Source organism: Micropterus salmoides, unplaced genomic scaffold, assembly GCF_014851395.1.
Source record: "Micropterus salmoides isolate LMB-PRFRI ecotype aquatic unplaced genomic scaffold, ASM1485139v1 Ms_hic_scaffold_11, whole genome shotgun sequence".
Classification (NCBI taxonomy): Eukaryota; Metazoa; Chordata; class Actinopteri; order Centrarchiformes; family Centrarchidae; genus Micropterus; species Micropterus salmoides.
In genome coordinates this window covers 18,821,234-18,838,955 of record NW_024040152.1, presented here as the reverse complement: position 1 = coordinate 18,838,955, position 17,722 = coordinate 18,821,234, and the positions used below count along the sequence as shown (strand labels likewise).

The window sequence follows — 17,722 nt, the reverse complement described above, 5'->3', positions numbered from 1 at the left end:
ACTCCTGTATTATTGACTGCGTTTGGAAACAATTCAATTTCAAACAGACTTTATTAATTCGTATTAGATACATGAAACTCACTTAACAAATGAAACCATTTCTATGAATGAAATAACTTAATGCTTCAGAAGAGAAGAACAAAGAGGGAAACTTAACATAAGCTCAGCATGCACTGAATAGATGATGATATGAAGGTTCATAAAGATTTGGACACAAAACCCCAATAAAATAATCAAAATCAAAACAAAGGAAACCTAACATAAACACAAATCTATCATAGACAAAGTATTGAGGCTTTCACAATATCATTGGCTTTAATTATTCTAAAATAGATGATCTGATGATATACTGTATAATGTCTGAATGTAATCACTGAAGATTTCTCCCTGACTGCACCAAGGCTGCTTCCTATAAAGAATGAGGAAATGACTGGTACAGTGATGTTTAAGGGGGGAACCATTTGGTTGGATGTTAAATATAAGTTTGGTAAACACTTATCTCTTTCCCTGATTCGTTACATCCTCTAGTCTACCAGATCTGTGACAGCAGAGTCAATTTTAAGTCAACAGTCTTATCGTCCTAAATTATTCTTTAAATCCATATGAATGGAAATCTTCTATCTATAAAAAAACTTTCCGATTTGCAAACAGATTCAGAAGCTCTGCCATATACACTGAATTACAATGTCACATTGCTTCAAAGTGTTTCTCTAAGTTGAAGTAACAAAGCAAAAGTCAGTGTAGTCTAAAGAGTGGATCTTCACACCATTATTACATGCAGAAAAGAGTGCAGAGTGATTTATTTCAGTGGTAATGGGAAGTAGGCAGAGCGGATGTGCTTATTTTCTGATTTTCTATTCAAAGTTGAGCGGGTGGCCATCAAAGTGAGTGAGCACATGATTCTCAAACACCTTCTGGTCGCAGTCCAGCGGGAACTGCTCGCTGCACATGGGGCAGATTTTCCAGTGGCTTTCCACATGCTCCTCAAACTTGCTCTGGTCATAGTTGGGCGGGAAGATGACCTCGCACAGCGGACATCTCTTCATGTCCATGCTGCGTACAAGAAGAGGAGAGAAAAACAGGAGGGCAGGGAGAGAAAGCTCCCGTTAATAAGCAGTCAAGTGATGATGTGGGCAAACCAGGAGCGCAGGCTAATAAAGAGCATCTGTCTGATGCAACGTGGGTGGCCTGCCGCTTGACTTATACCAACAAAAGGGGGGCTGTGCAGCAGAACAAACACTTTACACATGTTACAATGCACAGGTTTAGAAAATGTAGGGTGCAGCAAACTTGGATGGCATTTATGAGTGTTCGGGCGTGTTACCTGGGATCAAAGCAGAAGGCAGTTTGTCCGTCATTCACAAATGGGCTGCGAGTTTCAGTTGCTGTGGGCTGTTCATTGGTATTACCCTGAGGAAGACCGGTAAAACTGCATTTGTGAATATTTAAAACACAAAGGAGTTAATCCTAAGTATTTAACTGCATACTGCACATGGGAGAGAATGCAGACAGCACAGTCGGAAAGGCTTACATTGTTGTTGTTTTGCTTTTCCTCTGACTCCTCATGGCCTTCTGGCCGGCTGTGGTTGCGGGTGGGTTGGATACACACCACATTACTGTCCCAGGAGGGTGGGCCCACAGGTGGCAGCCTAAGCAGCTGGTCATCTGAGAACTCCTCATCTCCCTCATCTGCAGGGAGAAAATGGAGAGACATAGTTTTTGTAAATACAAAGTCAGTTATTTCCACAATTGTTCATGGAACATTTTCAACAAAGGGATGTTCTACTGTCTGAAAAGGGAAACCAACCTTTTGAGTCTGAGATGGAGTAAGGGTTACCAAATTGCAGCTTGGGGCTCTGAGAAACCAGCAGTGGGGTGGGGGCATCCTGGGTGTAAGGGACAGGGTACTGCAGGAATAAAGGCACACTAGACTGGCTACTCTCCAAACTGCTTTTCTCACTGCCCCCCTGATCTCCCTTCCTGCTGCCCTTCTGGAGCTCCTGGGGAAGAAACAGCAGAATTTTTACAAAAACACAGAAAAATGGCAAAATGAAATGCCTGATGAGCCGACATATCTGCTTTCATCTCTATATGCCTCCCAGTCTTTCAAGGCAAGTAATACATCACTGCTTATTATCAAACAGCAGCTCCTGAGCTGCGACATCTTGCTTTTTCTCATACAAACAGTTTAATTAGTGCCTTCATTAAAAAAGCAACTCTTCTGATTTTCAAAGGGAATGGGACGCTCTGTTTTATTGATGTTAGTTGCAGACGCCAATTTAATTTACAGTCTAAACCTCAAATTGGGTCATTCTGCTCCTCTTAGCTGTAACAGCATTACCTCGAAGCAATATTTTAGGTCAGTGAGGACCTTGCTGTGGTCCAAAGTAATGGAATGGAAAATAAGAACTCATTTACTTTGCTTCTACAATTAGAGGCATATTAAATAGACCAGATTGGGAGAGGGAAAATGGCAGGGCAATGGCACTTTTCAGGGAATTTTTAGAGTGGAAGAAGTCCATAAAAGAAAAAAATGAAAGCTGTCACTAACCTCCTCCACTTTTTCCTTCTCCTTCACAACAAGTGCTAGTGTGTCCTTCAGTTCCTTCAGCTCCCGTCCCTTCTCAGCTACCTGGCTCTGAAGTACACAAAAACAGAAGAATGAACAGAAATTTTCAATCCTAAAACATCTGACATGGACTGCCAATTGAAAACTGCATCCGTGAAATACTCTCAGACCTCAGTTTGTGACATTAATTGATCACAGCCATAAAAGGCTTCCCTTTGCACTGGACTGATTTATGTACAACACTGCTCCAAGCAAACCAACCTGTTTGAATTCCTCTGAGACACTAAGCAAATATCCGCCTGACCTGAGTCAAGCACAGCATTAGCCAGGCAACTGGAGAAGACTCGTCAAAGCTAAGCTTCCCTTGTCTCCAGAGCCTGACATAAACAGCAGTAAAATGTCGTCTCACAGATAGGCCTGCTCATAAACAACACTGTCAGGGCGACTGTGTTCAAGGGAAGAGATAGCATCAAAGGCTCGATCCCTGAGCTAGAACAGCCATATCCAGCGGTAAAAACACAGTAAGTGTCCAAAGAAAGGCTTGCTTCGAAAGCAGCAGAGCATCACTGGCAGCAAATGGCCTGAGCGCTAAGTGCCTGTTTTCGGAACTGCCTGCGGGATGAACTGACCTTGTAATGATCTTCCTCTGCTGCCAACTGAAGTTTTAGGTTCTCATTGGTCTTCAGTTGTTCCTTAAATTTCACCTCCATCTTGGCCAGCTCATCAGCAAACATGCAGCTACGCTCCTTCTCCTCCTAATGAGCAGTCAGACATTAACCAATGCTCTTTTTTATCATATTCCTCTATCTTGCAATGCAGAAAGCACACACTGTATATCATACCTTTGGAGAACAGGGTTTGGACATCTTATCTGCGCAGACATGACCAATAAAAGGATGCAAATAATATGTTTCTTACCACCAGCATCTGTTTGCATTTCCTGTACTTGTCATTCCTGTCAGACGCCTCTCTGCTGATGCCTTTGAGCTTCTCCTGGATGATGGCTTCCAGCATGGGATCAGCAGAACCCGGACTCCCTGTGAAGGCAACGAAGGCAACGAAGGCAAGTCAGACGGTTTGTCAAGGCAAAGCAACCTGGGGCACGGCTAAGTTATTTTGTTATCTGTTGATTATTAAGATGACAATTCATATCCAATGACACACTTAAATGTGACCTACCTACATAGCAATATAATAGGACCAGAGTCAAAATAAAACTACTGATTTTCTGAGGCAACCACCTGAAAAACGACACTGCTGATAAACTATCAACTTCACAATTTGGCACGGTTAGATATAATGTACCTGGCACTGATGTGTCTGGACTCACTGATGCTGGGATTGTTGTGGCCTCTTGTGCTGAGCTTCTCTTCAGTTCCTACAGACAGGAAAAAAGGTGTTAATTAGCTCTAAATGCAACTAGACAAAAAAAAAAGAAATAGTAAACTGGCGCAGGCATGAGCTGGAATCAGGATCAGTAGAAAGCAAAAATGCACATAAGTAAAAACATAAACAAACATATGCTACTGAAAACATTACAACATGAAACAATTTTACTGTATTTATTAAAGCTCACATAACTATCAAGAAGAGCAATTCATATGCGCATGTTAATTTCTTATATAAACACAATGAATGCTGATAAAAGGTTCATTTATTTAAGCTCAGGGTGTTTTGCAATTAATTCCAGTCAAGAAATTAACAACAGACTTAAAGAGCGGCCAAAGGTCCTTTTACCTCTGAGGGCATTTAGCGGAATGTGATAGGCAGAGTTAGTGTTACAGAAATCTAATGCAAGTTCTGTTCTTTCACTTGTTGGGGGGAAGCATAAAGTATGTCGGCTTGTATTTGGTGCGACCTACCCCTTGCTGTTCAGAGAGTCTAAACACTTGCTTTTGCAGTCGCTGACATTCCTTGTACTTCTCCTTGTAGTGTTCTGCAGCCATGTGCAGCCGCAGCTTCAGGTCCTCCACCTCTCTCTGCAGCTCTGCTAAAACAGCTGGGTCTGCAGCAGCTTCTTCTTCTTCTTTGGCCTAGTGGTCAAACACATTACAACAGATCAGACATTAAACACAGTTATTGCCCAACTCCACAGACCCCTATGTAGTTGTAGAGACAGAGAAGTCTTCCTTATAATAGCACTTTTATCATCTACAATTTAGCCTTTTTATATCACAAGGATGCTATCAAATTCTTCAGGATTTAATGTGGAAAGATCATGTACCCCAAGAAACGGTGCTGTTCAGGGGAAAACATCTTATTTTTTTGTTTAGTTTTAATCTGGCTAGGTCTGAACTATGGAAAGAATTACAACATCCTTCAAAGGCAGAACCAGTAAATCCCCCTGTGGAAGAGACTTTTTGTTCCTGTTTCCAGTTTTTTGCTCTTCTTTCTCACTGGCTTCACTAATACACAGCATGCGTAGAATATGGTTGGTACATGAAGGATTTGCTCACACATCACCTACCCCCTGCCTACCATTATATCAAACACGTCTAATAATTAATGTAATGTTTCATGTAAAGCTAATTAAGTAAATAAAGCCCTGTTAGCTGATTGATTATCATCCTTACAGCTTCCTGCTTGGCCTCTGCCTTCATCTGCTCTACCAGGCGCTCCAGGCGGACACACTGGGCCTGAGCTTCAGCCTTGGCCTGGTGAAGGGCATCGGCCTCCAGCTTCATGTGGTAGAGTTCTGACATGGTACGGTCACGGGTGCTGGAGGCGTCCCTCAACTCAGCGGCTAACAAGGAGGCCTGCTGCTGGTTGGCCTGGAGCTGCTCCTCCTTCTGCCGCAACTGCTCCTTCAGGGCCTTCATATCTCCCTGCCAGAAACAAACACGTTTCAGGTGAAGGTTTTTCCTTGCAATAAGGTCACTATAAATGTGTTATTATTCTTTTTCCTATTCTTGTTATTATGATCTGATCTTCCAGTTATCATAAGCCATAAGAATTTATCAAGTTAATTACTGTTTATGACAAATCTGTATTGATTTTTAAAGCTTTAAAACAAACTTCTTTGTACCAAGGAGGGAACTTTGGCCAGGATCTCTCTGTACTGCTTCTCCTTCTCAGTGAGGCACGCCTGCAGGCGCCCCACCTCCTCTTTAAACTGGGCAATGGTGTTTTCCTTGTTCACGTCCACAGACTTCAGCATCTGCAGCTCTGCACTTAACTTAGTGTTCTCCAGTTCCCGGTTTTTCAGGTGAATCTGGTGAACACACACAGATTCAAAAACATGCGCCCACATGCACACAGCAGAAGTTATAAAACACAAGACAAGTTATAAAACATAAAGTCATTGGCTTTTGCCTCATTTATATAACACCAATCACGATCATGTACCAAAGAGGATACCATTAAAATAAATGTTGCATGACCTCAATTACAAAACAGAGATTGAGATAGGCCCATAAAGTTTTCCTCGTGCAACAGCCCCAGTGTGATGGTACAAGTTAAATTAGGTATGGGGCTCAATTTCCGTGGCGACAGTACAGTATGTGGCACTTCCAGTTCCTGTGCAGTGCCCACCACAACAAACAAACACCAGACAGACCAGAAGAAGACAGAATAAGGCATGCCCTGTTTAGACTAAATGTTTGGGCAAGAGTATGCAGAATTATCACAGTAGTATAATCACAGTAGTAAAGAGTGAAAAACAGAAACAGGAAAAATCAATTAACTGGACCTCTAATTTTGGGGAATCTAACATAACAAAAATATTGTTAACTGTACAGATTGTAATACTATCTCTAACATAGCAGTCAACCAAACCACTGCTAAGCCAACTCCACTGACATAATGATCTGTACCTGTACATAATACATATTAATAGCACCAGCACATTACCTTGTAGAGTTCCTTCTCATCTTTCTCATTCTTGAGATGAGATTCAAGTGACTCCTTCTCTGCTAAAAGTTTCTTCACTCTATCCTTGAGACTAAAGAAAAAGTCATACAAATGGTTAGTCACAAATGGTATTACCCATCACAATGTCTACGTTCACATTAGAGCTGGACCCGAATATTTGAAAATAGGATCGTTGGGTACACATTTGAGTTTTAATTTTGAGATTCGAATGTTGATTTTAGTTTTTTCATGCGCCTGACCTCCGCTCACAGTAGTGAACGTAGTGCTCCAGTTAACATCAAAGGGAAAGCAAAATGAAACCCTCAGCTGTGTGAGAGCACTTTAAACCAAATGATGACAATGGCAGTGTGGCAGTTACGGGGTTTATTCATTTCACAATTGCTTAATTTCATTACATATCAAAAAAAGTAAAATAGCCTACATTTTAAAATTTATCAGTAGCCTAAATTGTAGGCTACAACAAACAAACAACAACACAATGGAGATTTTAAATACATTTAAATCATTATATTAGGTCAATTGAAGAAGAACATGTAGTAGGCTATAATAAAAGTTAAAAGTGATAACACATAATAGGTGTGTTGTTTTAGTCCCAGTACCGGAAAGTGCCTACAGTGCCTGCTCTCCTTGGACGCCCATCCATCTAATATATGTTTCCGTATTCTGCTCTGGACCTGCTGAGTTCAGCCTCTCAGTCCGGATTCTCAGCTACGGTTCCAACCTGCTCTGCACAGCAGCCACCAATCCATTTCGGCACACGTAATCTTCCGCTTTTCCCCGGCTTAATCTCCCGTCTCTTCAACCCTTCAGTAAATATTCCTCTTTTATCTAACTCATTCTCTTAGTCCTGCACAAGGGTCTACTAGCCTAGACATAACACAGTTAAAAACAAAGTGTTGATAATAATAACTTGCTGTTAGCCTACGCTGTGAGAATTAAAAAAAACAGAGCGCTCTTTCTCTTTTTCTCTCTTTCACACAAGTACACACAGACATTAATGAGCCGCCGTTATCTCTCCACCATCAGATACGAATAACCCGGTAAAATATAATCCTCTGTGCATGATGTAACCAAAAGCAGCAATTCAGTGAATCTGCAGCAACCCTGCACCCTGAACTCACCTGTCCAGCTCAGTTTCCTTTTGTAGGCCCTTCTGGGTGACTCCAATCAGATCCTCCTCCAACTGTATAACTCTGGCTGTGGCCTCCTCAAGCCTCCTCTTCACCTCCTCTTTCTCCTCTTGCAGGGACTGGGAAGAACTCTGCACCTCCTGAGAGACAATTAAATACAATGTTGAAAACAAGTGGAATAAAACTCTAAAAAGGCTGAATAACAAATAAAATACAAAGGAACAATCCTTCAGTTTGGTAATGTGAATCATCTAATGAATAACTGAACATTCACAACCATTCCTATTCATAGAACAAATGATTTACACCAATTTGTGCCAAGATCTACATACTTCTAGAAGGGTTAAAGTCCGACATGAAAAAATAATAGCTTCCTAGTGTAGCACTTTCCTTTTCTAAGCTTGTGGAAAATGTGTGCAAAACATAAAATGTTTATCGTCTTTTGAAATGCAACTCTAAATCAGAATGAACATTATGCCTCGATTCAGAGTTTTCAAACTTGATGACATCAAAAAAGCAAAAGGAAATGATTTTTTTAACAGTTTGTTTATAGACAGAATTTTGGAATCTTTATGTTCACACCACATAAAAAAAATCATATAAAAGTATAGTCATAAAATTAACAGCCACAAAATCTGTAATCTTGTTTTCATCCGAAAGCCGCTTTAAAACCAGCAGATTTATGGCAGAGGACAGCAATATGAATTATTACTGACACAGCTTTTAAGACTTAATGCTATGCTATAAAAAGTTGAATTACAACTTTGATAATACAGACATTCATATCTTTGTGTGATTTATACTTTTAGTGGATGACGAGTTTGAATAGCTCTGCATATTTGCAGTCTTTCGCTAGGGGGTGCTAAGAGACTGTTTGGCCACATGTAACACTGTCCTTGAAATAACTACAAAAACTACAAAAGAGCGTCAATCGTATAATTTAGAAAAACAAGTATTGACTTCTTAATCAACAACTATATAACAAAAAAGGAACATGGCTTGTTGCTTCACTGTCAAAATTGAGACAGAAAAGCAACAAACATTTTGCTTCCCTCCTTCCTGTTGTCAATCCTATCTGCCTTCAAATACTGACTCAGTCCATTCTTCGCTTACTTGGTTCTCTCTTCTCAGCTGGGCACAGGTTTCTTTCTCCTGCTCGCACTCTTTCTGCAGGCTCTCCTTCTCAGCTTCCAGCTGCTCCTTCTCCTGCTGCAGGAGGGCCATATTTTTGACCAGCTTCTCTTTTTCTCTCTGGGCTTCTTCCACCTTTTGCTGCACAGAAAGATAAATTGTTCAAGATGTTTAGGCCATACACACATAATAATTCACTTCATTACCCACACTTCAATACTATTTGCACACTCCCATGCTCAAATAGTATACAATGTTGTTCTACATAATATGAACTCAAGAGATTTATTTCTCTGTTCTGGATGTGACATCCAAATAAAAGAACTGAGAACATTGATGTAAAGAGCTCAATAAATCTGGGACACACTGTACCTCAAGGAAGCCAGCCTTGGTGGTGACCACCAGGATGTCAGAGTTGCATTCATCCTCCACAGTCAGCAGCTCATCTTCTGAAGGGCTGTTGGCACGAAACTGGAATGGGGTGCTGGCTCCCCGGATCTCCCCTTTGTGGGTCACATAACAGAACTGGTAGAACTCGCCATCGTCATTGGGCACATAATATCCTGGCGAAGAATGACATCCAATCAGTGAACTCAGTGTACAGCAGTACAGAGAAGCAAAGCAAAAGATATGCAGTAATACAGTCCATATTATATTATATTATATTAAACTACACACTCATTCCAACGTTATAACAAAGTGCAGTTACAACTTTTGCTCATTTATAATGTGGAGATATAACTGAAAAAGTACACAAACTATTGTGCTGTAGTGGTTCAGTGATCTGGAGCACACGCTACATGTCTGGTTTGAATCTAAAATGCAAATAAAACATGTCTTTCTCCCTTCATGTCACTCTCTATTACTTTATTTTAAAAAGTGTAAAAAAGCACACACAAACTGAAATGTCTTAACAACATAACAGAGATCTCTGGGGAACATGTCTCATTTAACTCTATTCACTGATTTGGTATTAAAGTTTTAACAATCCTCTGAACAGCCTTCTGATATGTGGTTATTAAAAGGTGTTAAAGTTATATAAAACTATGGTATGATCTTACCCTGAAAGACCACTGTTCTGTGGACTGCGGTGCCTTCCACGTAGTTCTCAGGGAGAGGCGACCACAAGAATGTGTAATAGTCTCTCGCTGTGCTCCAACCAACCTGTGAGACATAGTGGGGAATCCATATAACCAGACGTTCTCACCACATCAGTGTTGGATAATAACAATGGAGGATTAACAGGGAGACTTCCTAGAATCCACACAGTGCCACTAAAATATCTCAAACCGGTTGATTACAGTAATCATGGGGTTTTCAATCTATGTTGGGACGATAGTGTTAGACCAGGACTATTGCCTACTGTGAAAAATTATCAATTCTATGAACCACTCCAGCTCGTCACCATGTGCATGTGGCCTGGCCCTTGTCATGAACAAGCCCAACTGTGGAAATGTAGCTACAACTCACTTTTAACAGGAAGAGGGAAAATAGGTGAAAATTTTATACATAGGTGACTTGAAAATGAAAACCAAAATGTAATTATCTGTATTTTATGTGTTGTTAACTGATGGCTGATGAAGGGAGAGTACAGAAAATACATCCATAACTTCAGCCTGGTGCCATAAAACTGTCAAACAAAATCAGAGTCACATTGAGCTGGCACGTTCAGGCACACACATGAATCCACAACAAGCCCAGTCAAACCAGCCTATTATATACTAGCCTCTGCCACAGATCCTGTGAAGTTTTCCCCATATTATATTTTATATAGTCATGCAGACAGATCACGTTTAAATATATACAGTTGCAACAGATGTATTTTTTGATGTAGACAGGCTTTTTTCTCACCTGTGTACAAACAGCCTACAGCTACAATACTGCAAGTGTTCATCAGAGCCAGAGATAGAAGGCCCTGGTGCTCCAAAAAACCCCAGTTGTTGCCAGTGCAGTTTCAGCCTCCAGCAGTAAAGGACAGGAAGCAATTAAAACATGCACCTAGTTAGTGAGTGTCATTACTGAAGGCTAGCCCTTACCAGTCCACTCATTAGAGCAGCAGAGGTGGCGGTGGGTGAAAACTCTGAGGAACTCTTTCACTTACAACAGACTGGTCTGCAATATATATAAATAAGAGGACAGGAGGTAGACAGGCGTACAGCCACAATAAAACTTTTTTTTTTTTTAAACCTGACTGGTGACTGAAGCGATAACCCAGCAAGAGTAAAATCTACAAAAAGATACAAGCAATTACAAAATGTGACTATTTTAGTTTGATCATTTCACCAGAATTCCAGCAAAGTCATACTTCCGCAAGAAAACTGACAGGAAGTAATCTATTGTCTATGTGCCAGTCAGACTGTATAAATTCAGAAGGGAGTTGTTCATGAATCACACAGGGGTTGTGCTCAGAGACAGATTAATTATAAAGCCGTACTTGCTTTCTCCTAGGCCACTCTGACAACCTGTCCCAACAACATTCCTCTACCTAGCCGAGAACATCTTGCATCACGCAGCATGGTGAATGCTGGGCCAAAGGCAGCTTTTGTCCATCTGCAAACAAGAACATCGATCTCCCATCGATCTATCGTCAAATTTAGTTTTTGTTTAACTTGCCAAGTAAAAGCGTATAATTTGAAACATTTGGAAATGGCTTCAGGCTGACATGTGAAAACAAATTAGAAAATAATTTTCATTTCAGTCATAATTCTTCAAAGGTATAATTCTTCAAACTAACTTATTGGCAGTTTCACACATTTCAACCGACCACACTATACATTTTCTAGCATCACATAACTAGACATATCTGGAACATGTACTATAGTCAGATAAAAAGCATACCATATAGATAAAAAACCCTGAGTAAGTGGTAGCACTCCAAACAATCAAAGGCAGAATTTGCTCTGCTTAACTCTGAGCCAATAGCAAATAAATGTGTGTTAGGGAGGTAACACTGATGCAGTGTATCCAGGTATCTCTGTTGCATACAAATGCAAGAACTTGGCACCAAATGTCTCATCTGTCAGTACTGCCAGGAACATGTACACGATTTACGATCCTGCACTCAATCTTTTCCAGCTCAGCTCTGTGTTTCAGAGTCTCGAGAAATTAGTGATTTAAAGATCTATCCTGCCAGTCGGTGCCTATCTTGAGGCTAAACACAAAGTGATGTGGCATCCAGCTGTATCCAGTCTTTAAAGAGCCTCCAGACATTATCTGATCCACCCCCAGTAGCCTAACATGACCCCATTTCCCAGTGAGGCTTAGCAATATATCTGTATTCATCCACTTCCCAAATCCCCAAAAATATCATGAATAGCACACACACTAAGTATAATGTGTGTTTTTTAGAAAACGTATAAATATTAAAGTTTTCATCACTGTTACAAAGACAAATGTTTGCAACAATTTGTCTTGGCTGGCTTAATGGGATTACAGTATGCTACATGAGGAAGTGCATGATAAGTATATTTCTGACTCTTAACACTAGAAGCACACTAAAAAACGGCAGTTAGATTTTTTTGATCAGGATTTAATCTCAGTTTCCATCTTACCTCTGGTAGAAAAAATAAATGCTGGTCTAGGACAGACTGGAGCCATGTGCTTCAATCTACATCTACGATTCACTACAGATGAGGCTAAAATAAATTACTGCCATTTTATTCAATTTAATTTGCTCCTATAACAAGATCCATGTGGGACACTCAAGTGTGGTGGAGGTCAAAATGATTCATTCCCAACACCACGCTCATATTTCAAATAAACATTACAATGGCTCCACTCGCAATCTCTCCGTTCTCAGAGGCTGCTGATGCCGGTTATGCTGCCCGCTCTCCAGACTCTGACTCACACTGGCGCTGCTCTTCACCAGCAGCAGCAGCATAATGTTGCTTGAAACTTAAAGGTTCAGTGTGTATTATTTCTGAGGATCCTTCGACAGAAATGCAATATAAGATCCATAACTATGTTTTCAGTGGTGTGTAAAAATATAATAAAACATTATGTTTTTATTACCTTAGAATGAGACATTTATATCTACATAACTGCGGGCACTCGCTTCCATAGACGTCGCCACGTTGCATACTCATGTTTCTACAGTAGCTGAAAACAGACAGCAGCACTACAGAATGCGTTTCGTCACCAAGTTCTTCTTGTTCTACTACTAGAATTCAAACAGTGCAGACACCCGTCACTATATTGAATATGTACGTTAGAAGAAGTAGTAGTAATAATATACTGCAGGGTCGGCAAATAAGTTTTGCATCAGAGAAATATTTTCAACCATTAGATCGTGGATGAGAATATAAGCCATAATATTAAGACGCAGACATGCTGTTCAGTTAGCTCAGTTGGTAAGGCACAGGACTTATTTACTGCATTGCAGTAAACAAGCTTCTTGCACTTTTATTTTGTAGGCAAAAACACTAAAGAGTAAGGGATTATGTGAGTAACTTTTGCTGTCATGACTGAAATCTATTTCAGCACCACTATCAAAGCATTTATTTATTTATATTTTTTGCTGCTATCAAAGCACCGTACATACCAGATATTATTGTTGGCGGGCAGTTTTGGCGAGGGTCCGTAATCACAGAGAGAATGAATGTGTTTCCCTTGTCAATGTTTGTATAAACTTTAATTAATGCGTGGCTTATAATGGACTGTAGTGCAGAAACAGTGACAGTGCTTCACACTCTTGGCTTACATTTTCCATGTTGTCTGTCAGTTGCCAAGTCACAAGAATACATGGTTTTACTGAATAATTAAGTAAATATAGTTTCTTAATATACCTAAAGAACCCTCATTTCTTGACATTTCTTGAAGAGACACCTTTTGTGCTGTGTGAGACACCGTAGTTGTCCTATGCTCTGTGAAAGGTTAGGGGGCAGTGGCAGACTGTATGGATGGTTGCAATTCACAACCTCACCACTAGATGCCACTAAATCTTACACACTGAACCCTTAAGTGGCAAACTAGCCAACAAAGCTAGAAAGCAACCAAGACAAGAGCACCTACAGAAACGTTACTGATGTCTAAGTGTGTTATCTAGTGAGTTTGCTAACATCAAGTGGGCATAACACCACAAGACATAGCAAGTAAGCTAATAAGTTATTATTGAATACTACTCTGTCCTGCATCACTTCAGTTCTTTTAGCTCACGGCAACAAGTTAAAGCCAGTCCGATATTTTCTCTTAATCGCTTCCTCCGAGAACATCTTCTTCAGTCTCTTTGCAGCCTCTGCCATGATGTCCATACTGAGAATACTGAGCTAGTTTCTTCCAAAAGAACATAGATTGTATATTATACTTTTTGCTTCTTCTTATAGCTTGCTTTCTGAAGAGTTTTGTTGGGGTGATGTGGTGCTGTAGAGCATTACAGCATTCTCGTGATACATATCTTGCCAATCTTACATACTGTCATCTAGCATGCACACCGGGTCTAGAGTGGCAATGACAGAGACACAATTCTCACTATTACAAATCAGTGTACCAAAATGATTCTGAAGCTGCTATTTTAAGATAAAAATACTACATAATGTTTCTTTAATACTTTGTTCCCACCTTTTTAGCAAACCTCTGTACTGTAATTTCTGCAAAATAAAATCCTGAAGTACATCTACAAAGTATTCATTCATAGATTTGAAGTCATGCTTAGATAGCCAAGATGTCACTGCTCCACTGTACAAATTGAGTTATCATACAGCATGTTAAAATCTACCATCCAATACGTCATACACAATATTCTCTAGACACCATAATACATACCGTAATGATTGTGCTGCTTTAACTATTAATAAACATAATGTTTATTTATGTAGTGTGTTTCCTTTAAAGGCTTTCATAATAGATTGAATGGTTATTCACCTTGAATATGCCAACCCAATCCTTTGGATTTGGTTTGATGAACTGCGTCAGGGTGTAGTGACACTCAAGTGCAGCATGGGGCAGGTAACTCTTCCCCACATTCTGGAAGATGACGTGGGCAAAGTTTGATGTGTCCATGTTGTTGCTTAATAAAGTCCCGTCCAGGAACAGTTCCATTAATCACTCAGCAGTGGCTACACAGGAGAAACAACAAAATATATGATTAGAAACAGAACAGAAACAACTAAAATATCATTCTTTTAAAAGAATGAGAATAAGTGAAGCAAGATATATTAAGACATAAGACAAGCATATTCAATTGTCTTTTCTAACATTTGCCATCCCAATCTGCTGTACTTTCTCATTAGACCCAAATACAGGACTATAAGGCAATCATTTAAGCCTTTAAGGAATGTCAACCAGTAAATGGACATTTCTATCTTTAATTTTAAGTCATATGGTGTTCGTATATGGTATGCAGTATGGTTTCCTTGGTTCAAACTTACATAAAATAAAAACAGCAAACAATTACAAACTTTTAAGTATATTTACAGTAAACAGATGTCTGCTAGTGACAATACAAGATCAAACATGGTTACCTTTGATTGTCTTAATATATAAGCCAATATGTTTAAGCATTGAATAGATTTATTCAGAATATAAATATCATATGAACATTTTTAACCAGCGGGGAGGGGTTGAAGGGTTCCTTGCTCAATATGCAAAGATGACATGTTTGAAGCACATGCAATCTCTGTCCCAATTTAAGAAATGTCTGATTTGAAGGAACTTGCCTACAAAAAAGCAAATTTCAAATCATTTTCAACAAACCCCACAACCCTTTATGCAGGATAAGCGGTTGACAATGGATGGATGGATGGATTTTCAACAAATGTATACATTTGTTGGTAGACTACTGGGCTAATGGACTTGTGTGTTCTCTCCATGTGACACTGTTTAGTTTCACGGGAACTGTCAGGAAGTCCAGCGAGTGACTCTCCAATGATCAGCAAAATAGTAATTTGTCAGTGGGAAACCCAGGAAAGGCCCATGACACCCAAGTTTACAGCACATGTTATGACCTTTAACTACCAAAATTAAAACATATTGGACATTACATTATGGACAAACAAAGCAACAGGTTAATGACATTGTTGCTACATACATTGTCATGTAAAATTTCATGTGTAAATGCTGAAACACATTTACAATGATAACAGGTATGCAAAGGATTGTAGGATATGGTGTCCTCAAGATTCAGTTGACAGCAATTCTTTCCAGCTGTCCCAAATGACAAAATAGACCAATCTTCGGTGGTATAAATAATATCTACTAACAAAGTTGAAATACTTAGGACTGTTCAGGGGATTTTCTTTTCTCAAGTATTTATCTTTCTGATTACATTCCCTTTAGTACCAGACTACATATGAAATGCAATACATAAGGATTAATAGATGGTTTAATTTTATTTTACTGAATTTAGTAATACAGAAATTCCTTTGAAAACACTGATGAAGCACAGCTTAGTTTAACTATTTACACCTGAAACATTAGGACTCTTAGTTATATAACCGGTTACATTCATTCCTATTTGAATCATTATTTGGCAAGATAACTTTACTTTCAGTACCATAAGTAGTATTAACCTAGAATTGCCTGTTTACACCACTCTATATTCAGGTATATTCACCTTAAATACTGTAAGTGCAACCACATTCGAAATAAATTCGATGACAGCAGAGAAAAACTCTCCTTCATACAGCTTACTTTAATAAAAACATGGCCACATGATTAACGCGAGTTCTACTTTAGGGTAGATTTTCCATTTGGGCCTTAGCTCATATAATTTTGTCCGACGTAATTAGGCCTGTAACATTCACTACATTTCCTCGGATGATGATCGGTAACTCTGAACAGTGTTGTCATCTACAGGCATCACCGAAGCTGTCAATCAGATATATAACGCAAAATAATAATTTGGCAAAAGTCGACGGAAATGGCTGAAATAGACAACTACACGGTGCGAGGCGAGGCCTAATGTGAAAACAGTGATCATATCTGGCTAACTTAGCTATGCAGCTAGCTGGCTAGCGTTAGTTACATACTTTACTAGACAAATCATCAGTTAACCGCATGGCAAAGATACATGTGTTCTTAATAAAAGTATAAACTACCGAGCAAAATATTAACTTTGAACTTACTATATAAAACGCTGAGTTAACGTTACAACGCCCTTAACGAAAAACCGAGCAGCTAACTAGAGAGTACTGCTATCAACTGGAGGACACGGTTAGCTAAAGTAAACACTTAACGTTAGCAAAGCTGTCTCTCGAAGTAGCTTCAAAAACACTTGTCAAACGGAGGGAATATCAACAACCGTTGTGTGGTTAGTCACATTTATCAAATAAACCGTATACATACCTAGTTGCCATGTTATACATCAGCTAAAATCCGAATGTATCATAAAAACAATTGTTGACGCAGTTCAGTGCTTTCCCGGACCCTCTTCCTGGAATAATAACAACATTACGTCACTACCGGTAAAAGGGGTCAGCTTGGGAATTGCACGAGACTGAAAAACTGACTTCAGATAATAAAGATTCAAATATCATAGAGTTAAAATTTGGGTCCATTTCAAGTACATAATTTAAAGGATCACATTAGTAACTTACATAACTATAAGCAGTGGTGGAGTGTAACTAACTAAACGATTTTAGTGAAATATAGTGCATTTTAGACTACCAGTAGTTAAAATTAGCTCCACCCCGGCTAACTATAATATTAAATGCTTACACATCAAAAGCAGTAATAATAATGAAATACAGAAATGATGAGTATTTTTACTTTTGATACTTTAAGTACATTTGGCTGATAATATTTATGTAGTTTTACTTACTAGCGCAGTTCTGAATGCAGGAATTTTGTTTCAGTACTGTGTTATTGTAGTAAAGGATCTGAATACTTCTCCCACCAGTGTGGACAGGATCTACAGCCTCACAATCGGAAACCAACCCCTTTCAGTGAGCTTTAGACATTCATATCACTGTTGGGAAATGTAAAGTCATAAACATGCCCACTATAAAAGAAATGTAACAAATCTTTTGATGCAAAAGCATTAACCCTCCTCCTCTACAGCTCAGTGGCAGAATTTAGGAGGCGATGC

General features: G+C 39.4%; 1 protein-coding gene across 3 annotated transcripts; it reads right to left on the bottom strand.

The window, feature by feature from the left end:
* Positions 1-32: 32 nt before the first annotated feature.
* tax1bp1b (Tax1 (human T-cell leukemia virus type I) binding protein 1b) lies at positions 33-17,569 on the bottom strand. Of its 3 annotated transcripts, none has more exons than XM_038711662.1 (18): positions 17,456-17,569; positions 14,560-14,753; positions 9,762-9,864; positions 9,073-9,263; positions 8,683-8,841; positions 7,561-7,709; positions 6,419-6,509; positions 5,595-5,780; positions 5,143-5,394; positions 4,432-4,602; positions 3,875-3,947; positions 3,488-3,606; positions 3,199-3,324; positions 2,552-2,638; positions 1,808-2,000; positions 1,532-1,689; positions 1,325-1,410; positions 855-1,053 (listed from the first exon to the last, which is right to left on the bottom strand). In XM_038711662.1, the coding sequence occupies exons 2-18, from the start codon at positions 14,734-14,736 to the stop codon at positions 855-857; spliced, it is 2,520 nt and encodes an 839-aa protein (XP_038567590.1). In that variant the 5' UTR covers positions 14,737-14,753; positions 17,456-17,569. The 3 variants fall into 3 exon arrangements, with proteins under 3 accessions (XP_038567591.1, XP_038567590.1, XP_038567589.1); XM_038711661.1 differs by lacking the exon at positions 17,456-17,569 and adding an exon at positions 16,981-17,068; XM_038711663.1 differs by lacking the exon at positions 17,456-17,569 and having other exon boundaries at positions 33-1,053; positions 14,560-14,736.
* Positions 17,570-17,722: the final 153 nt, after the last annotated feature.